At 38.8% G+C, this 17,720-nt stretch overlaps 1 protein-coding gene across 11 annotated transcripts in view; it reads left to right on the top strand.

Annotated features, from left to right (window-relative positions):
• Nucleotides 1-17,720, top strand: part of LOC121738511 (protein furry) — a 125,129-nt gene that overhangs the window by 103,234 nt on the left and 4,175 nt on the right. For 5 of the 11 annotated variants that reach the window (XM_042130618.1, XM_042130616.1, XM_042130610.1 and 2 more), the window contains 16 exons: nt 92-353; nt 854-991; nt 7,370-7,473; nt 7,711-7,923; nt 8,663-8,860; nt 9,066-9,245; nt 9,610-9,738; nt 10,360-10,506; nt 10,701-10,851; nt 11,348-11,490; nt 11,915-11,989; nt 12,131-12,160; nt 13,926-14,099; nt 15,947-16,090; nt 16,853-17,000; nt 17,460-17,602. In XM_042130618.1, the coding sequence (XP_041986552.1) occupies nt 92-353; nt 854-991; nt 7,370-7,473; nt 7,711-7,923; nt 8,663-8,860; nt 9,066-9,245; nt 9,610-9,738; nt 10,360-10,506; nt 10,701-10,851; nt 11,348-11,490; nt 11,915-11,989; nt 12,131-12,160; nt 13,926-14,099; nt 15,947-16,090; nt 16,853-17,000; nt 17,460-17,602 (2,379 nt within the window). The remainder of the gene's footprint in view (nt 1-91; nt 354-853; nt 992-7,369; nt 7,474-7,710; nt 7,924-8,662; nt 8,861-9,065; nt 9,246-9,609; nt 9,739-10,359; nt 10,507-10,700; nt 10,852-11,347; nt 11,491-11,914; nt 11,990-12,130; nt 12,161-13,925; nt 14,100-15,946; nt 16,091-16,852; nt 17,001-17,459; nt 17,603-17,720) is intronic. The other 6 variants (XM_042130615.1, XM_042130620.1, XM_042130612.1 and 3 more) reach the window with 5 other exon arrangements.

Below are 17,720 nucleotides of genomic sequence, written 5' to 3'. Positions count from 1 at the left end.
CAATGTAATGTGGCAAAAATAAATACCTTACAACTCTTACATCTTTCAGTTGTGCAGCAAATTCAATCTATAATCTCATATCTTTCAACAGGTGTTCCGTTTCATCGGAGTTGCGATGACGGGCCGCATGGTGTCTGACATTTTGTCCCGGTTGGTCGAGACAGTGGCTGAACAAGGGGAGGACATGCAGGGCTACGTTACAGAGTTACTCCTGACCTTGGAAGCAGCTGTAGACTCGCTGGAATCCAACTTCCGGCCACTCGACTATATGAGGGACATTTTCAAGTCGACGCCCAATCTGAATAACAAAGAGGGTGTGACTGGCCAGCCGAACGGCAACGCGTATGCTGCAGGTAAAAAAAAGTTCATATGACATTGTCGCTTTAGTTTGCAGTGTAGCAGGGGCTGTACCACGAAACTGTTTTGAGAGTCAAATGATCGATCGAGAATGCCGCATCCTACTCTAACAAACGTGAAATGACGTTGTTAGAGCAGGACGCGGCATTCTCGTCCGATTGTTTGAGTCTCACAACAGTTTCGTAGTAGGCCTACAGGTTTCTCGCTTGATTTGATATTCAAGTTTTAGTCAAATTATGATTTAAGAGGCAGTCTACATATTATTACTTCACACAAATTTTGCTAAACCAACATCACACTTTTTTTAACCTCTATGTCAACAAAACTGTCACGTTTTGAATGACGCAAACTAGAGAAGTTTGCGTCGTGACGTCACAGAGATGAGGCTTTGAATGCTTATCCCCCCATATTTTATCTTTGATTATTGTGCCTTAGAAAATATGCAACTTCAGAATTTCAACCTTACCTTATTGATATTTTCTCTTACTCTCTGTAGGTAAACGCTCGCCTGGCGTATGTGTCGGTTGCGTCAGTAACCACACCCGCAGTACCAGCTACTCTGTGTCGTACTGCGTACGCAAAAACAACGCCCCGCCTTCCTCGGGGGAGAAACAGCAACACGGCAGCGCGCACGGTAAGGACGTTGTCAGACTCATGGTTCACTCCAGGCTTTCTATGGTCTGGACGTGGAGTACGCAGCAATTATTTCTATTAAATAACGCAATCTACAGGATGTAACAAAACTAAGTGATAATACTTTAGGATGTGTTAGCGTAAGGACACATCTGCCGAACGTACGGCGCCGAAAGTTCCGCCGATGGATTATTACGCGCTAACTGAACGTAATTTACGCTGATGTGTCATAGAGAACTTGAAATACATTGTGAGCGTATTGAGCCGAACGTTCATCGCCGTACATTCCACAGATGTGTCGCGACACTAAGTGTTGCTTATATAGAGTTCACTGTAAAAGTTGCAGCGCTGAAAGAGCAAATTTTTTTCTATGATTCGTATGAGCAAGCGCCCGTACGTCCGGAATTTTCCCATACAAAAATTTAAAAAGAAAGTTGATCTATCAGCGATCAAACACACCCTAAAGTATTATCACTTAGATTTGTTACACACTGTATAGTGTATATTTATTTATTTATTTATAAATTCTTTATTTGCATTATAAACAATATAAAATAACAAAAAACAACATTAGGCAAGGAACATAGCAAATAGGCGGCCTTACCGCTTTCAGCGGTTTCTTCCAGGCAACCAAAATATGGTGGCAGAAAATAATGTTAAAGTGCTGAACTTAAACAAAGAAAAAAAAAATATCCTCATATATTTATAAAATATATATAGTAATATATTTATATATTTTATTATATTATTATGTGTAATACATCACATTCAAAACATATACATACACACACACATACATACATACATACACATACATATATATATATATAAATATACATACATACATACATACACACATACATATATACATATATACATTAAAAACCAACATTATAAATAAAGGAACATTAAAATAATTTTACAAAAAACACCAAGAGTTTTACAAGGACTGAGCCTGATCTAGGTAGTGTACTTTCAAACGTTTCTTAAAGATGTTAATTGATTCCGATTTTTTTATAAAATCGGGCAAGGAATTCCAGAGACGAATAGCGGAGATGGTGAAAGAAGAATCGTAGAATGAAGTATTGTGAGAAGGAAACGCAAGAGTCAGTTTGTTTGCAGAGCGAAGTATAGGATTGTCATGACCGAGGAAATTGAATTTTACTTTGAGGTAGTTAGGAGTAGAAGGACTAAAAAGGATGTTATACAGTAAGTGAAGTATGTGAGAGTTTCGACGCAGCTTGATCGGGAGCCATTCGAGCTGAGATCGATAAGTAGAAACATGGTCAAACTTTCGAAGGCCAAAAATAAAACGAATACATAAGTTTTGAAGGCGTTGAAGGGAAGAAAGAAGATTTTCATTTATGTCACAGTAGCAGACATCAGCGTAGTCGAGAATAGGGAAAAGTAAAGTAGTAGCAAGTTTTATTTTTGTTGCGATTGGCAAAAAGTTGCTCAGTCGTCTAAGGGAAGCAGTGGCAGCGTTCATCTTTTTGCGGAGTTGTTGGATCTGGATATTCCAAGAGAGAGTGCGGTCAAAATAGACTCCAAGATTACGCACTGAGGAGCCATAGGAAATGGTAATCCCATCAAGGACAATATTGGGCAAGGTATTCCAGTCCACCTTCGCAATTAGCTGTCGGCTGCCAATGATTATACATTGTGTTTTGTTAGGATTTAGGACTAAGCCATAGGCATTGCTCCACCTCAAAATTTCATTCAAATCAGCATTTGTTTGAGCAATACCGTTGGATAGTAAGGGAAGTAGGACATGGATATAGATCTGTAAGTCGTCAGCAAATAAATGATAGGAAGAGGAAATATGGCGAGAAATAGAATTAATGAAAATTGAAAACAAGAGAGGAGATAAGACACTGCCTTGAGGGACACCGGCGAAAATATCGCACCAAGTTGACGATGTGTTGTCAACTTTGATACGCTGCCGGCGTCCCTGAAGGAAACTACGGAACCAGTTGAGCACGATAGGAGATAGGTTGAGTGAGCTGAGAAGAAGTAATAGTATATCGTGATCTACGGAGTTGAAGGCATTGCTAAAGTCTAAGAGCGTGAGTATAGTTAAATGATGACTATCCATCCCCAGACGAATGTCATCTGTGATTTTCACCAGGGCTGTGGAGGTACTATGTCCGAAACGAAATCCAGATTGTAGCGGGTTTAATAAATTATGCAAGTTAAGGAAGGTCTGAAGTTGATGTTGTACAGAACGTTCTAAGATTTTAGAAAGGAAAGGTAGAATAGAGATCGGACGATAGTCAGAGAAACTTTTAGGACTCCGTTTTTTGGGGAGAGGAATTATATTAGCGTTTTTCCAGGAGGAGGGAAAGGAACCGGTAGAAAGTGAGTAATTGAGGATATGGACCAGGACCGGAGCTAAAATGTCTAACAAGGGAACAATCATGTTTCGACCTATGCAATCACTGCCCACAGCCCTGGATGTGATTGACATAACAGCTCTTTTAACTTCTGTAGTAGACAGCTCTCTGAAGGAGAAAGGAGCATTATCGGGAGAAGGTAAGGTGGTCAGATTGTGTAAGGTTTGAGCCTTTTTGTGAGCATCGAAGCTTCGTGGTGTATTAGCAAAATGGGAATTTAAGTGTTCTAGATTTAAATTAGAAGGAACCGATGCTTTTGCGTCCTTCCCAACACCCAACGATTTTAAAAATTTCCAAACTTTGGCCTGGTCAGCGTTATCTACAGAAGAATGAATATAGCGCCTTTGCGCATCCCTGCAAGCAGTGTTACAACGATTACGCAGTTTATTGTAAAGTAACTTATCAGAATCTGATTTCGATTTTTTAAATTTAACTTTGGCTCTGTTTTTTCTATTAATTAGTGTTCTGATTTCTTCCGTTAGCCAGGGTGCAGGTAAGTGTTTGATTTTAATTGGTCGCAAGGGGGCGTGGTGGTCAAAGAGTTCAGTTATAATGTTATTGAAAATATTTACTTTGTTATCAATCGACTGGGCATTGAAAATCTCAGACCAATCTACATAGTTTGCATCCGCGCGAAGATGACCTAAATTCATATTTTTAAATGCTCTTTGCATAATAACCTTGGGTTTAGCTTTAGGTGTTCGCCATTTGTACGATAGAAAGATACAATCGTGATAGGAAAAACCTTCTGCTGGGTGCTGGCCATGCGTGTCAACAAGGTGAGGAGACGACACAATCATCAGGTCTAGGAGAGAGGGTGAGGAATGGGGATAGTGATGAGTGGCTTGTAAGGGAAGGATATTAAGGTTAAAAGAGTTTACTAGAGAAGTAAGTTTTTTTGACCGGTTGTCGTTTTTAAGAAGACATGTGTTAAAGTCTCCCATTAAGATAACATTTTCGTATAAAGGAGAAAATTCGTCAAGGATGTTGTCGAAAGAAGGGAAGTAATTTACGGAAAGATTAGGGCTATAAAAAACTCCTAAAAGTAATTTTGAAAAACCATTTGTCACTTCTAAAAGAAGATGTTCCGTCTCATCAGCAGGTGGTGGTTGTGTAGAAGATTTAAGAATTTTATAGCCGATATTAGATCGGAGGTATATAGCTACACCGCCACCAGGTCTACCAATTCGATCGTTCCTGATAAGTTGATAGCCAGGTAAGGAGTAGGATGTAGAGGACAGACACGGTTTAAGCCAGGATTCAGAAACAAGGATAGCATGTAAAAAGGTTTGAGAATCAAAGTAATTAAGGAGTTCGGAGTAGTGTGCAGGAATACTTTGAGCATTTATATGGATTAAATTGAAGTTATTCTGTTTCATAGAGAGGTGAGAAGTAAGGGTAGAAAGCAATGTATTAGAAGAGGTACTGTAAAAGCTTTCATCGCCGCTATCTGACTCAGAGCAAGAGAAGAAACTATCATCAAGCGATAGATTTGACGGTGACGTGAAGGTTTCGAAGTGTATTATTACAATGTAAAAAATAAAATAAAAATGGTGTAGGTATATGTACTTAAATATTTAAATAAACTGTATATAAATAAATAAAGTAATAATAATAAATAAATAAAATAATAATAAAAGTTTATATAAACTCTTTTTTTCTTACGTACCTATCGACTTCGTTTACTATAAAAGAAGCTACAGTCATTACAGTTAATTCTGACTAAGAAAGCAAGGTATGACGACAAACTAAATTAAATGGCCTACCACTGCTCATTACTGTTAGTTTCACAAAGTGAATCACATACAATCGTCAGAAAGAAACCAATTTAAAAAGTATTTATACATAATCTATACAAACTTAATATCTTTATAAAATATATAACAAAGGTGTATCTAACAACTAACAACACGGCTAACCACTAAACTAAAAATAAACAAACCATAGACTGAGTTGGCTAATATAAAAAAAAAAAAACGACCCAAAAAAGGAGGAGAGCAATTGTCAATGTCAGCGAGCTACGTTCTTACTTTTGACATTTGAAGTTCAAATTACAAATTATATTTTTTTAAATAATATTTACAAACGAAACACTTTGTTACAATTTACGTTAATTAATACAAATTTAGCTAGACATTAAAGGTATGGTTGGTTAATGAAAAAAGTGCAAAGTATGAGTTGGACTAAAGAAAAGTACATCATTACTTACATAAAAAGCTCAGATCGACATTTGGCTAGGATTATTGATTTTGCTATAGACATTGTTATCATATAAAATATAGAATTTATTTTATTATTAGGTATAATTAGGCTTTTCAATTGGTCTGTATGGCGAGACATCTAATCTAAACATAGGATAGTAAAAATATGAAATACAAATTTCAGTAATAATTGAAAACTCACAACTCTTATTGGATTTAAATACTAAACATTCTTGGCTATTTAGAGGTAAAACATTATCAAGATAAACTTTACTAATCAGAAGTAAAATTGAAAATAAACACACTTACATAATATGTATAGTATTAATAATTAACTTATTTTAGACAACCCAGTTAAATTGTTCAACTTAAGAACAAACACACAGGATAAGCTTATGTTAGCATAGGAGTAGAAATATACTTGGTTATTAAAATAGAGATTATTTCCTCTTGATGGTTCGTTTTGGCCTATTATTAACTCCTGTTGCACCAGTGGAGGCATCATTCTGATTTGATATTCCGTTAGGTTCAGGGGACTGTGTCAGAACACTAGCTTCTATAACAGGAGAGATTTTCTGGAGCTCTTCTTGGGTTGTAATTTTATGCCGCTTACCATCAGGGGCAGATATAACTATAATACCATTACGGGTCCAACAATTTGTAACACCAAATATTTTTCTTGCTTCAGTAAATACATTATGCCTGCTTTTGTTTAGGAATTCCGACATGGTAATACCTGTGCCTTTTAGGTGTGTTTTGGCAAACCACAGGGTGTCTTTTGATTCCATGTCTTGGAATTTCACGAGTATTGGACGGGGAATACCTTCTTTAGCTGTCCCTATTCTGTGGCAGCGCTTTATACAGGAGGAGTCAAATGCAGGAATACCAAGATGTGAGGAGACAGTGGATAACACAACTGCTGAAGGGTCTTCTTTGCCTGTTTCTGGTATTCCATGGAGAAGAAGCATTTTCTTTCGGCTGCGCATCTGTTCTTGGTCATGGAGCCTTGCAAGAAGAGCAACTTGAGACTGAAGATTTTCAATCGCTGTCAAAATGAAAGCCCTAAAGGACTCAAACTCAGCAGCGATGTGGGAGGTTGCGGAGGTGACTACTGTAGCAGTGCTGGCACGGGCTAGGTCTTTCTGGAAACCGTCCATGCCAACCTTGAATACTTTTGCTAGGTCATCTATGGTTTTCTGTATGTTATCCATCTTGATATAATTTAAATTCAGTGTGTTTGTAAAAAATGGTTAAAAGAAGAAAAGCTTGGAAAAACTGTTAGGACATGAAGTCGGCGGTACGAGGTATTTATAAGATCATTAGGTATTAGGGTTTAGACATCCACAATATTGGTATTTCCAGCTGCAAATCGCTGTAGTTCAAATACGGCACCGTAAATAATTAACACTCGTAAAAAGTTCCAAATCACAAAATGGCGCGTTGCGCGTTGCTTATTTTAGGCGTCCTTTTCACTTTTACACAAATTTAAAATAAACACTGTAGTTCATGTAATTTTAACACATTATTATTAACTATATTCATCAATTGTGAGGTTAATCGTATTATAAAAGTCAAATAATTGTTTTTTCACTGTAAAATTATTTTAAATTTCGGGAGCACACAAAAGTGCGTGTTGCGCGTCCGCCGGTCGAGGTGTATACTGTATAGTCACACGCGACAGCAACGTGTTTGTAAGGAAGTGAATAAGACAATAGGGTAGGAAAAGACAACTTATGAATTTTACGTGTTTTCCACCAGATTGTCTTTTAAAACTATTTTTTGTAGCAGATAGGACCAGGCCGTGCAGTGAGCAGAAAGGCGCGTGTTCGAATCTATGTCGTTCGAGGTCAGCACAGTCCCTGAAACTGCTGGGAGATAGTGCTACGCAGGTAAATATCAATTAACTATCAAATAACTTACCAGTAATCAGCAATAATTAAATGACTGTTAGCAAAAGCAAATAATACACAATAGTGTATTATTGCCTAGCTATATAAGCACCTGAAAAACGTAGACTAACGATAAATGGTATTCAAAATTAATATTATTTTTTGTTTTTGGAGTACAATTACTTTCATTTAAATATTGTAAGTACCTCTTAATTAACTTACTATTTATTTTCACAGGACGACAAACTAACAATACTGGCAACGCTATTCTGGGTGGGCGCGTCTCTACTGGAATCCGACTATGAACACGAGTTTCTACTTGGCGTCCGATTGCTCGCTCGAGTTATGGCGAGGCTACCATTGGATCGGCCCGATGCTAGAGAGCGATTGGACAGAACTCAAGCGCACGGGACGCATAGCCCACCGTCCCTACATTCGTTGCTGCTGAAGGTACGTTTGACGTTTGTGACTCTCAAAATGACGTTTGTGACGTCACATGTTTGTATCGAAGCTGTTCGCTCGCTCGAGTCATGGCGAAGCTACCGCTAGATCGACCTGACGCTAGAGAGCGGATGGACAGAACTCAAGCGCACGGGACGCATAGCCCATCGTCCCTACATTCGTTGTTGCTGAAGTTATAATCTGTCAAAAGTGTAAAGAAATTAAAAAGTGGCAACTTCGTAGTGTCATCCCTTTTTTCTTAGATTGATTTGGGGTGATCGATTGATTAGGGATGACACTACGATGTTGCTACTTTTTAATTTCTTCACTTTTTTGAAAGACTACATAATTATTCGTTTATGTCTGCCAAAATTTAACCTTGGAAATATTTATTGTACGCAAAAATTTTGTGTATGTTTGTATCTTACCAAAGTGTCATATAGTTGATTATTTCTCATTTTCTATTTTTATGTTCGAAGATTTTATCTAATAACGTTGCTACAGAAGAATGATAGGTAGTGCGTCCTGCACTGCCCATCATTCTCTGGAAATTATTATATGAATGTGAATAATATGGAATATTTTATAAACTTTTACAACAAGTTATGTTTTATTTCGTCAATCCTAAAGTTTAAATGTCGAAACGAGACACTAAACTTCATATGAAATTTAAAAATTTGCATGAAATTTTGTACGCCATTTTGAATATAATTTACCTGTTTTAAAATCAAGTTCAATTTTGTTTCAGGGCTGCACGCATCCTAACACTTACGAACCCGTTGTAGGAGTGCTGGTAGATATGATACCGTTGTTGGAGTTACCAGTGATCGACCCAACGCAGTCGCTAGCTTTCCCCATGACCGTGGTAGCACTCCTGCCGTACATGCTGTTACACTACGAGGACGCGAACGAACTATGCGTGAAAGCTGCGTGTCATATTGCTCAGGTGCGTACTGCTTTGTGTTAGATTAGTAATTAAGTGTCGTATGATAATAATAAAAAATGGAATATCGTAAAATTGGACTCCAAACTCCTAAAAAAACTGGCCTGTCCAGGGCATAATAGATACCCTGGACCGGACAGCTATTTTACCAATCTCGTTTTGTTATATTTTTTTTTTTTACTCTCTAACAAATAGTTGTCACTTTTAGTTCACGTCAGAGAAGAGCAAGAAGTTGGAGAACTTGGGCACCGTGATGACGCTGTACTCGCGAAGGACTTTCAGTAAGGAGAGTTTCCAGTGGACCAAATGTGTGGTGAAATACCTGTGGGATACGTACTCTCATCTCTCACTGCAGATGCTCGCTTTCCTTGTAGAAGTGTTGGAAAAGGTAATTAGCCTATAATAATGTTACCGTCTCGTTCTTTTAGTTATTATAGAATATGCTATTACAGAAAAATTGTAGGTTTATCTCAGCCTTTCCCAAAGTGGGCGATAAAGCCCCCTTGTGGGCACTGAAGGTCTGAAGGAGAGTGGTGTGGAACCCAGAAAAAAATGGGGGCGTTGTGTAGAGGCTTGGGGGGGGGGGGGGGGGTGATTTATTTCATCTGGATGCATTTAAAAGTGAAACAATGGGGGCGCTAAAACATTTTTTTTTAAATCGGCGGTAGACAAAATAACTTTGGGAGCTTCTGGTTTAACTGTACGCTGATACAAATTCCGTGTCTAATGTGTTTTATATTGTGTTCTCGCAGGGTTCCGTAAACCTCCAACTGCCAGTGCTCTCTATACTACACTGTATGTTGTACTACGTGGAACTGAACGCGCCCGCCGCACAGCCCGTCAACGCTGATCTGTTGCGAGCCGTCGCCAAATTCATTGACGTGAGTGAACTTGATAACAAACATCTATTACAGCTTAAGATTATTTGACGAAATGTGTTCAAAAACTTTGTATTATGTGGTAGGCATGAGTGATGGTACCCTTGTGAAAACATCTATATATTTCACAATGGTACCACCAATATAAAATACTTACATCTATACTAACACATTTTGCAAATAAAGAAATTGAATTGAATTGAATTGAGTTTTTGTAACACCAGAATGTTTTATAGTAAAACATTTCCTTGTCTCTCTCTGAACTATGTAAATTATAATATGTGTAACGTTCTACGTTTTTAACTTTTTCAACTAAAAATATAACTCTCTGCCCAAGATATTGGTAATGCAAAGATGAAAATGAAATGAAATTATTTTATTTTATGTTTCTAAATATGTTAACAAAGTTAACACTTTTAGAACGTCTACATGAGGCCTACCACCGGTTCGGGTACTAACCCGGCGAGAAGAACCGGCGTAAGAAACTCGCACGGGGCCATCTTTTACCAAAAAGGTGGAAAATAACAATAATGGCAGCGAAAATATACGTGCGCAACAATTTCTTTGAGGCGTAAAAAACTTTTCCACAGTGATAAAGATCATGCAATGCCTTATTAATTATAGCCCACTGTAATACAGCAAGACGGCAGCAACTACAAGGAGGCGATGAAGATACTGAAGCTGGTGGTGACGCGGTGCTCCACGCTGGTGGTACCGCCCCACTGGGACCACGCCTCCTCCGTACTAGACGCCGAGACGCACGGCAAGAAGGTAATTATATAGTGTGTAATACACCAACAAATAGAAGATGGACAGAGCAACGTCGGTTCAGGAAGTCTTTAATAAAAAACAGTTTGTATATAACAAATTGTTCTTATTTTTTTCGGCTTTAAATTACAGCCCTAAGTCAACCCAGTGTAAATATTCTTATTAGTAAATTCGTTAATATTTATTTTAATCCATAGGAACTGCCGGGTCGGACGATGGATTTCACTTTCGACTTATCCCAAACCCCAGTGATCGGACGCAAGTATTTGACCAAAGGCGGCGCTGGCAGTCAGCCCACTACTGGGCCGTCCTCTCTTTCAAATGCTTCCTCTACTACTCCAGACAAAGGTAAATTAAAAGAAAATTTTATATTATATATTATTGATCTCACTCTATTTCTTCTTTGAGTCTTGTACACCAATGGGACAGATGAAGGCAAGCCTGACAAGATTGCAAGCGCGAAACTGACTTTTTACTTGCCCGTTCGGTGCAGATTGATTTAACCAAACGCAGAGGCATCATAATATTTTGTTGATCCAACGCAGAAATCAAACTCAAGTCCGGCGAGGTCAAGAGCCCAGCTGTTGCAAAACACAGGGGCTTTAAATTAGAACTACGGCATGTTTCACTACTTCCTGATAAGTGTCGGATTGGCTATCCACAACTTATCTGGCAGATAGAGTATGAAGTTTCTGTCAAATAAGCTGTGGGAAGCCTGTCCGCCACTTATCAGGAAGTGGTGAAACAAGCCCTTAGATTCTTAGTTCTTTAATCATACCTAACTATTTGAAAACCCCCATAACATCAATAACATGCCTTCGGTTATACAATCATCATCACCCAGGTTCATCGACATCCGGCTCAGCGTCAACAGTGGTGGGTCCGGAGCCGAGCGTCGCGGCGCACGCGGCGTCCCCACGCCGCTCGCTGTCCTTGTCGCCTGCTGATGCGCTTGCGTCGGGCTGGAAGAGGCCTTGGATGTCGCAGGTATGTGTGATAGTTATCAGTGACCGGTTTAATTTAAATCCTACCATCAAGATATTGAATCCTTATGACAGTCTTACATAATGTTACGACAGTTAGAATAGAGGCAAATAACCTAGTAACCAACATAAATCTGTCCTCATAAATAAAGAAACATGAAACTTGAGGTTTGTTTAAGACCAAGGTGCGCTTGTCCACTACACAGTGTGGTATACCACAGCATACCTACTTCCTGGTTCTTAAAGTTTCTAATCCCTGAAGGATCTTTAGTAACCTGAACCCTTAAAACTCACCGTAAAAAATAAATCACACATGTTTTCTGCGACACCAAAGAAGATTCTTTCCTGTTTATAATCTTGCAAATTGCAACCGCTTGTGTTACGTTTGCGTTGTTAATAGAATATAAAATATATTTTGAATTTTACAGAGTCGCGTTCGTGAATGTCTAGTCAACCTGCTTACAACGTGCGGGCAGCGAGTCGGCCTGCCCAAGAGCCCATCTGTAAGCAACCTTATTATCATTGTAGCTACGTTCAAATTCGATTATCGATAAATAGTGGTATATTGTACAAAGCATGATGTGTGTTAGTCGCCGATGTTAACAGAGAATAATAAGCAAATTTCTACCCATCGCTGCGTATAGGACGATTTAATTACCACTTTATGTTCCAAGGTAAAAATATGTATTACGCTTCTGCACTTAACACGCTGTATTCTATATAGAATACTAATTCATTGCAGATTGTACCGAGGTTTTATGGCATATTATATCACATTTCACTAGTATTAGTGTGGCTAGATTATTTCTTGTCGAAAGTATTTTTGACGAGATGATAGTTTATCGAGATAATCAAAAGATCTTTGAAACCACTTTCATAATTACATAACGATTTAGGTCGGGCGGCACATTATTCGAACTTCTGATCAGAAAAATTCGGACGCGACGAACGCTCACACATTTTGACAAGTCAGAATTCGGATAGTATGCGGGGTCTACAACAAATTGTATGAACAGAGTGCGCCCCGGCAGGCGTCCGAATACTTCTGATCAGAAATTTCGGATAATGTGCGGCCGGGCTAAAAGAACGCTTCAAATGACAGTTATATTAAATATAATAAACATTTCACCTGAAGTTTAAAGAATTTGAAGAATTTTAGATTATTTCAAGTCTAGGTAACCTAGTTGCTAGAAACACTAATACTAGTTTTAGGACATAGCGTCATCGCTTTTGCGCTTCGTTGTTGTTATGCCATTCATACTGGGTGTTTCATTATGCTATTGTAATAGGCTTCGAATTAGGTATTTATGTTTGCCGTCATTTAGCCATAGAAATATTCACCAAAAACGTACTTATAGTAAATAAAAAATACCTTCGTCTCTTTTAACTGAGAAAGAATGAAAGAGAAGTAAAGTGCATAGAAGTAGATGTATATCCACAATACTATTAGATTGAAAATATTATTAATTTTGCGCTAAATGACGGCACATAAACGAGACTAAAGAAAAACTTCTGCAGATAAATGTAAGTCAAAAGTCAAGGTTTGGATGTATTTGGATGGTTACAGGTGTATTTTTTGTGCTCAACCTACCCTTCATGAGTCATGACTGAGAATTTATATGTCTAATGTCTGCTATTGTTTGTCAAATAGAAACTGTGTCTAAATGTCTTTCAAACTCCTTTATCACTTTAAATACGGAATACCTAACTTTACCTCGCTATTTATGTCCTTGAATTTGTATATAATTGTTATGATTATGATATAATGAATGTTGTTACTCTAGGACGAACACTATCATAATATTATGTATCTTATAAGTTTGTTGGTATGGCACAGGTGCAAGAAAAAGCTAGATTACTGAGCCACAGCTGTACTGCTTGTAATTAAAGCTAACTTCACTAACGTTGACACAATGCTTAGTCACAACAAATGTAAACGATTGTATTATAACTCCATTTTAATACAAAGTAAAAGGGCCCATTCACGGCAGGCCGTCGTGCCGTCCGCCGGCTTATGCAGGATTGTGAATGGTGTCGCAGACCGGCCGCCATGTAGGCCTGCGACACTATTCACTATCTTGCATAGTAATAGGACTGCAATGCAAGATAGTGAATGGGCCACTTAAATCCAGCATTAGGCAAATCAGTAATGACTAATGACACAAAGTTAAAAAATATGTCAAAAATTGTCTCAGAATAAACAATGAATAACAACTACCGTATATGAAGATTTTGAAAACCACAGGAAGCAAAACATACTAAGTTAAATTAGCACAGTGACATTAGCAAAACGATTGACTGGCAATTTAAAAAGTATTGATGTTTAACACTCGCACGGATTGAAAAAATTGAACCAGCACTACACTAAAATATCCTAAAACAATCGCACAGAGTTTAAAAAATATATAGAAGTTGATTTATATTGAATACTCTCTTCAGGTGATATTCAGCCAAAGTTCCGAGCTGCTAGAACGGGAGTCTTCTATGGCGTCATCCTTGGAGGAGGTGTCTGGTACTCCCGGTAACGAGCCTTCTGGAGGTGCCCCTACTAATGACCACTTCGGTGTGTTCAAAGACTTCGACTTTTTGGAGTACGAGAGCGAGAGCATTGAGGTAAGTGATATATTTTTTTGTGGCGGCCATGTTGGGTCTATGGATAACGAATCGAGAACGTGTAACATTTATCTATAATTGCCTGTGGTTAACGTCGATTGTGTAAGCTTAAAACTGTTGTAGCGATAATCATTCCAGTCAGCGATAGTAGGACTCCAAAACTGGGACAACTTTATAATGGCAAAGAGGCAATTTGATATTTTACGAAAGAAGTAATTACTTACGGTTGTTACTCTTTTGTAGTACCTAATTCCATATCATTTATTCTTCTCGAATACCTTAAGGCGGGATTATTATAGGCCACTGACATTTTAGAATTTAAGGCAAACTAGCTCAATAGATGGCGCTCGTAAGGTACATACTTATCAAGTCGTCGTCGATTTTAAGACTGGCAATAGACGGACCGCAAGTTGCAGTTGGGAGTTGGGACCAACTGCTCTAGAGCGCGGTCGAGTTGAAATTTGCACCGAATGCTCAAGAACTGCTCGAGCGGTCGGTGTATGGCGGATATGAATTTAATATGGAAACTGCAGATCGCCGTGCGTAAACGGATAGGCAGCTAACAATATTTGTTACACATCATTTTCTCTATTTGAAAAGTTTTCGACCACTTCTCTAATGGTTTTCTATTTTGTAATTTTCACGTGCAGCTCGTTAACTACAATACCTACCAGTAATATCTACATACATTCTTTTTCAAAATCGTATTCAAAAAATGTATTTTTTAGAGACGTTCCAATCATGACTTTGGCCGACTAGCCGACTAGCCGATTAGTCGGTTGCAAAGAAGCCGACTAATCGTCGGCCAACCGATCATGGTTTTAGATGTTTTCGTAACGCTTTGTTTACTGCTGATTCGCGGGTAAGTTGCATACGCCGCCTGCGACCGTGTCGGATCGTGTTTTGGTTATGTTAACGTCATGATATAAAGCTTTCGGCAGTCCTCGAGTGCCACACGTATTTTTTATAAATGTTTAAAATGAAGAAGATAATTATTATGTTGTTACTAGCTGTCCCGGCAAACGTTTCTTTGCCATATAAAGTATTTCGCCCGTATTATTGTATTGAAATGACTAAATAAGTATGTCACCATGGCAACGTCCATCGCTATCCCGTCGCACAAACAATGGTCGCCGTCAGTCTCGAGTTGTAATAATTTACTATTATTTATTCAACAAATGCACTTATCAATATAAAAAGTACCCAGTAGCCGATTCTCAGACCCACTGAATATGCATATAAAATTTGGTTAAAATCAGTAAAGCCGTTTCGGAGGAGTACGCGGCCGAACATTGTGACACGAGAATTTTATATATAAGATTTAACAAATGTCATAGATATTTATTTACAAGCAAGTAATTTTAGAAACAATTTACTTAATTTCTTAAATGTAAGTAAAAGGTTTTTCTTAAATGTAATATCAATAGTAGTAATATAATAAAAAGCCGAATAGTCGGCGCTTTTTGCCGACTATTCGCCGACTAGTCGCCGACTACAAAAGTGGCCGGATAGTCGGCTTTACCGACTAGTCGGCACATCTCTAGTAATTTTATATCCATGAAAAGAGTTTAAGATTACACAATTAAAAACTTCTAACATGAACAAATAAAAGTCAGGAATTAGATATAATATATTCAGTGGCGGCCCTAGGGTGAGGCGAACGGGGCAATCGCCCGGGGCCTCGCTCTTGCCCCCTGCAAGTGCGAGGTATTGGAAGACCTGCCGCCCAGGGCCTGGGGCTTCGTAATGGGTAAGGCCGCCATTGTATATATTTTGAGATGGCTCATAATAAAATGTATTAAAATAAAGCATACCAACCATACCACTAATACAATATGTATTTTCAGGGCGAAAGCTCAGACAACTTCAACTGGGGCGTCCGTCGGCGACTGTTGAGCGAGGAGAAGGAGGATGGAATCATTGCGGAGCGGAGCCCTCCTCCGCATCGCTCGCGGCCGCACGAACACGATCATCATCATCATCTCAAGCCGGTAAGTTATTAATAGAAATTTGCCTTGTTACGTCTCTAGTATGTAAAATAAGGGGGGCACCAGAAACGAGCAAACGGCTCACCTGATGGAAAGCAACTACCGTCGCACATAGACACTCACAACATTAGAAGAGCTGCAGGTGCATTGCCGGCCTTTTAAGAGGAAATACGCTCTCTTCTTGAACGTTTGCTTGGTCTACGCTTAAATTCATTAATGCGGTCGGCACTATCTTTATGGACGATGGATGAATGGATCGAAGGATCTATTGTAATACGCACGACGCAACGGCGGTCCTATATGACCGCCGTTGCGTCGTGCGTGCACACACTACGTTATTACTTTCCAACGTACACCGCAACGCATTAATATTATTATTGACGTTTTAGGGTCAATTCAGGGCCCGTGCCACGAAACGGTTTTGAGACTCAATCGTACGAGAATGCCGCCTCCTACTCTAACAAATGTGAAATGACGTTGTTAGAGTAGGACGCGGCATTCTCGTCCGATTGTTTGAGTCCCAAAACGGTTTTGTAGTAGGCCTACAGGCCGCAACGCGACGCGTAAATGCTTTTCTTTTATATTGAATTGACAGACTTGCATGACGTCTCGCACAATTGAAGTTTGTCAAATCTATACAAATTTAGAAATGCATCTACGCGTCGCTTTGCAGTCTGAATTGGCTCTTACAAGTCCTTTTTATCTTCATTTATTGTTTGTTCTCCTATTGGAAACATAATGCATTATATTGTACATCCTTTTTAGGTGGGGCACGAAGACTCATCGGACGAGGAGGCGGGCTGGGAAGACACGCCGGTCACTCGGGAAACCGGCGACGGTGACAACGCACATGAGCTAGCGCTGCGTATCCGCGCGCACTCCATTTCGAGTGCCTCTAGTGGGGAACCCGAAGGTACGTACTAGTTTGTCCACTAATCACTGTTGAAAACTATAAATAAATAACAAAAGTTGCCAAGAAAACATCTACTTTCGCAACTGTTAAAATTTAAATTTTGGTTAAATATCGTGTTATTTCACTCATGTTTCTATAGTATTAAAAATTAGTAAGAAGAAGCGCATGATTTACAATATAATCAACGTAATGATCTGGTCAAGGTCATGGCACGTTTCAACAAGAAGAATTACAACAAGAAAACCTATTTCACTAACTTATTAGTTTATTTGATTATGTTTCGGAACGTTACCAAATGTAATTTGAAATTTACATGAAAAAAATATGTGTATACACAAATGATTATTTTGTATCGCCGTAATAATTTATTTATTTCTATGAATATACTCCTAAGAATGAATATTCTTAGGAGTAACTTTAAAGCTTGAATGAGCTTTTCTAACGCAAAATCTGTGACAGCTGATCGCGGTGACGTCACACCGGTGCCGAGTGCCGTGAGCGGCGGCATGCGGGACGCATGGCGCGCGTCCGTAGCGGCACTACTACGCCCCGCCCACTTACCACCCTTGGCGTTAGTTCACAGACTACATACGGTTTTGAAGGTAAATTGAGTTAAATGAATCTTTGTATTTTTTTAATGTCTAAAATTTACCGCATATGAGATTATTTATTTAATAAGCAATGGAACGATGCAGGCTCGCCTACATACAGTAGCAGTAA

Source organism: Aricia agestis, chromosome Z (genome assembly GCF_905147365.1).
Source record: "Aricia agestis chromosome Z, ilAriAges1.1, whole genome shotgun sequence".
Classification (NCBI taxonomy): Eukaryota; Metazoa; Arthropoda; class Insecta; order Lepidoptera; family Lycaenidae; genus Aricia; species Aricia agestis.
The sequence above is the reverse complement of the archived record's forward strand: the minus strand, read 5'-3'. Positions and strand labels throughout refer to the sequence as shown.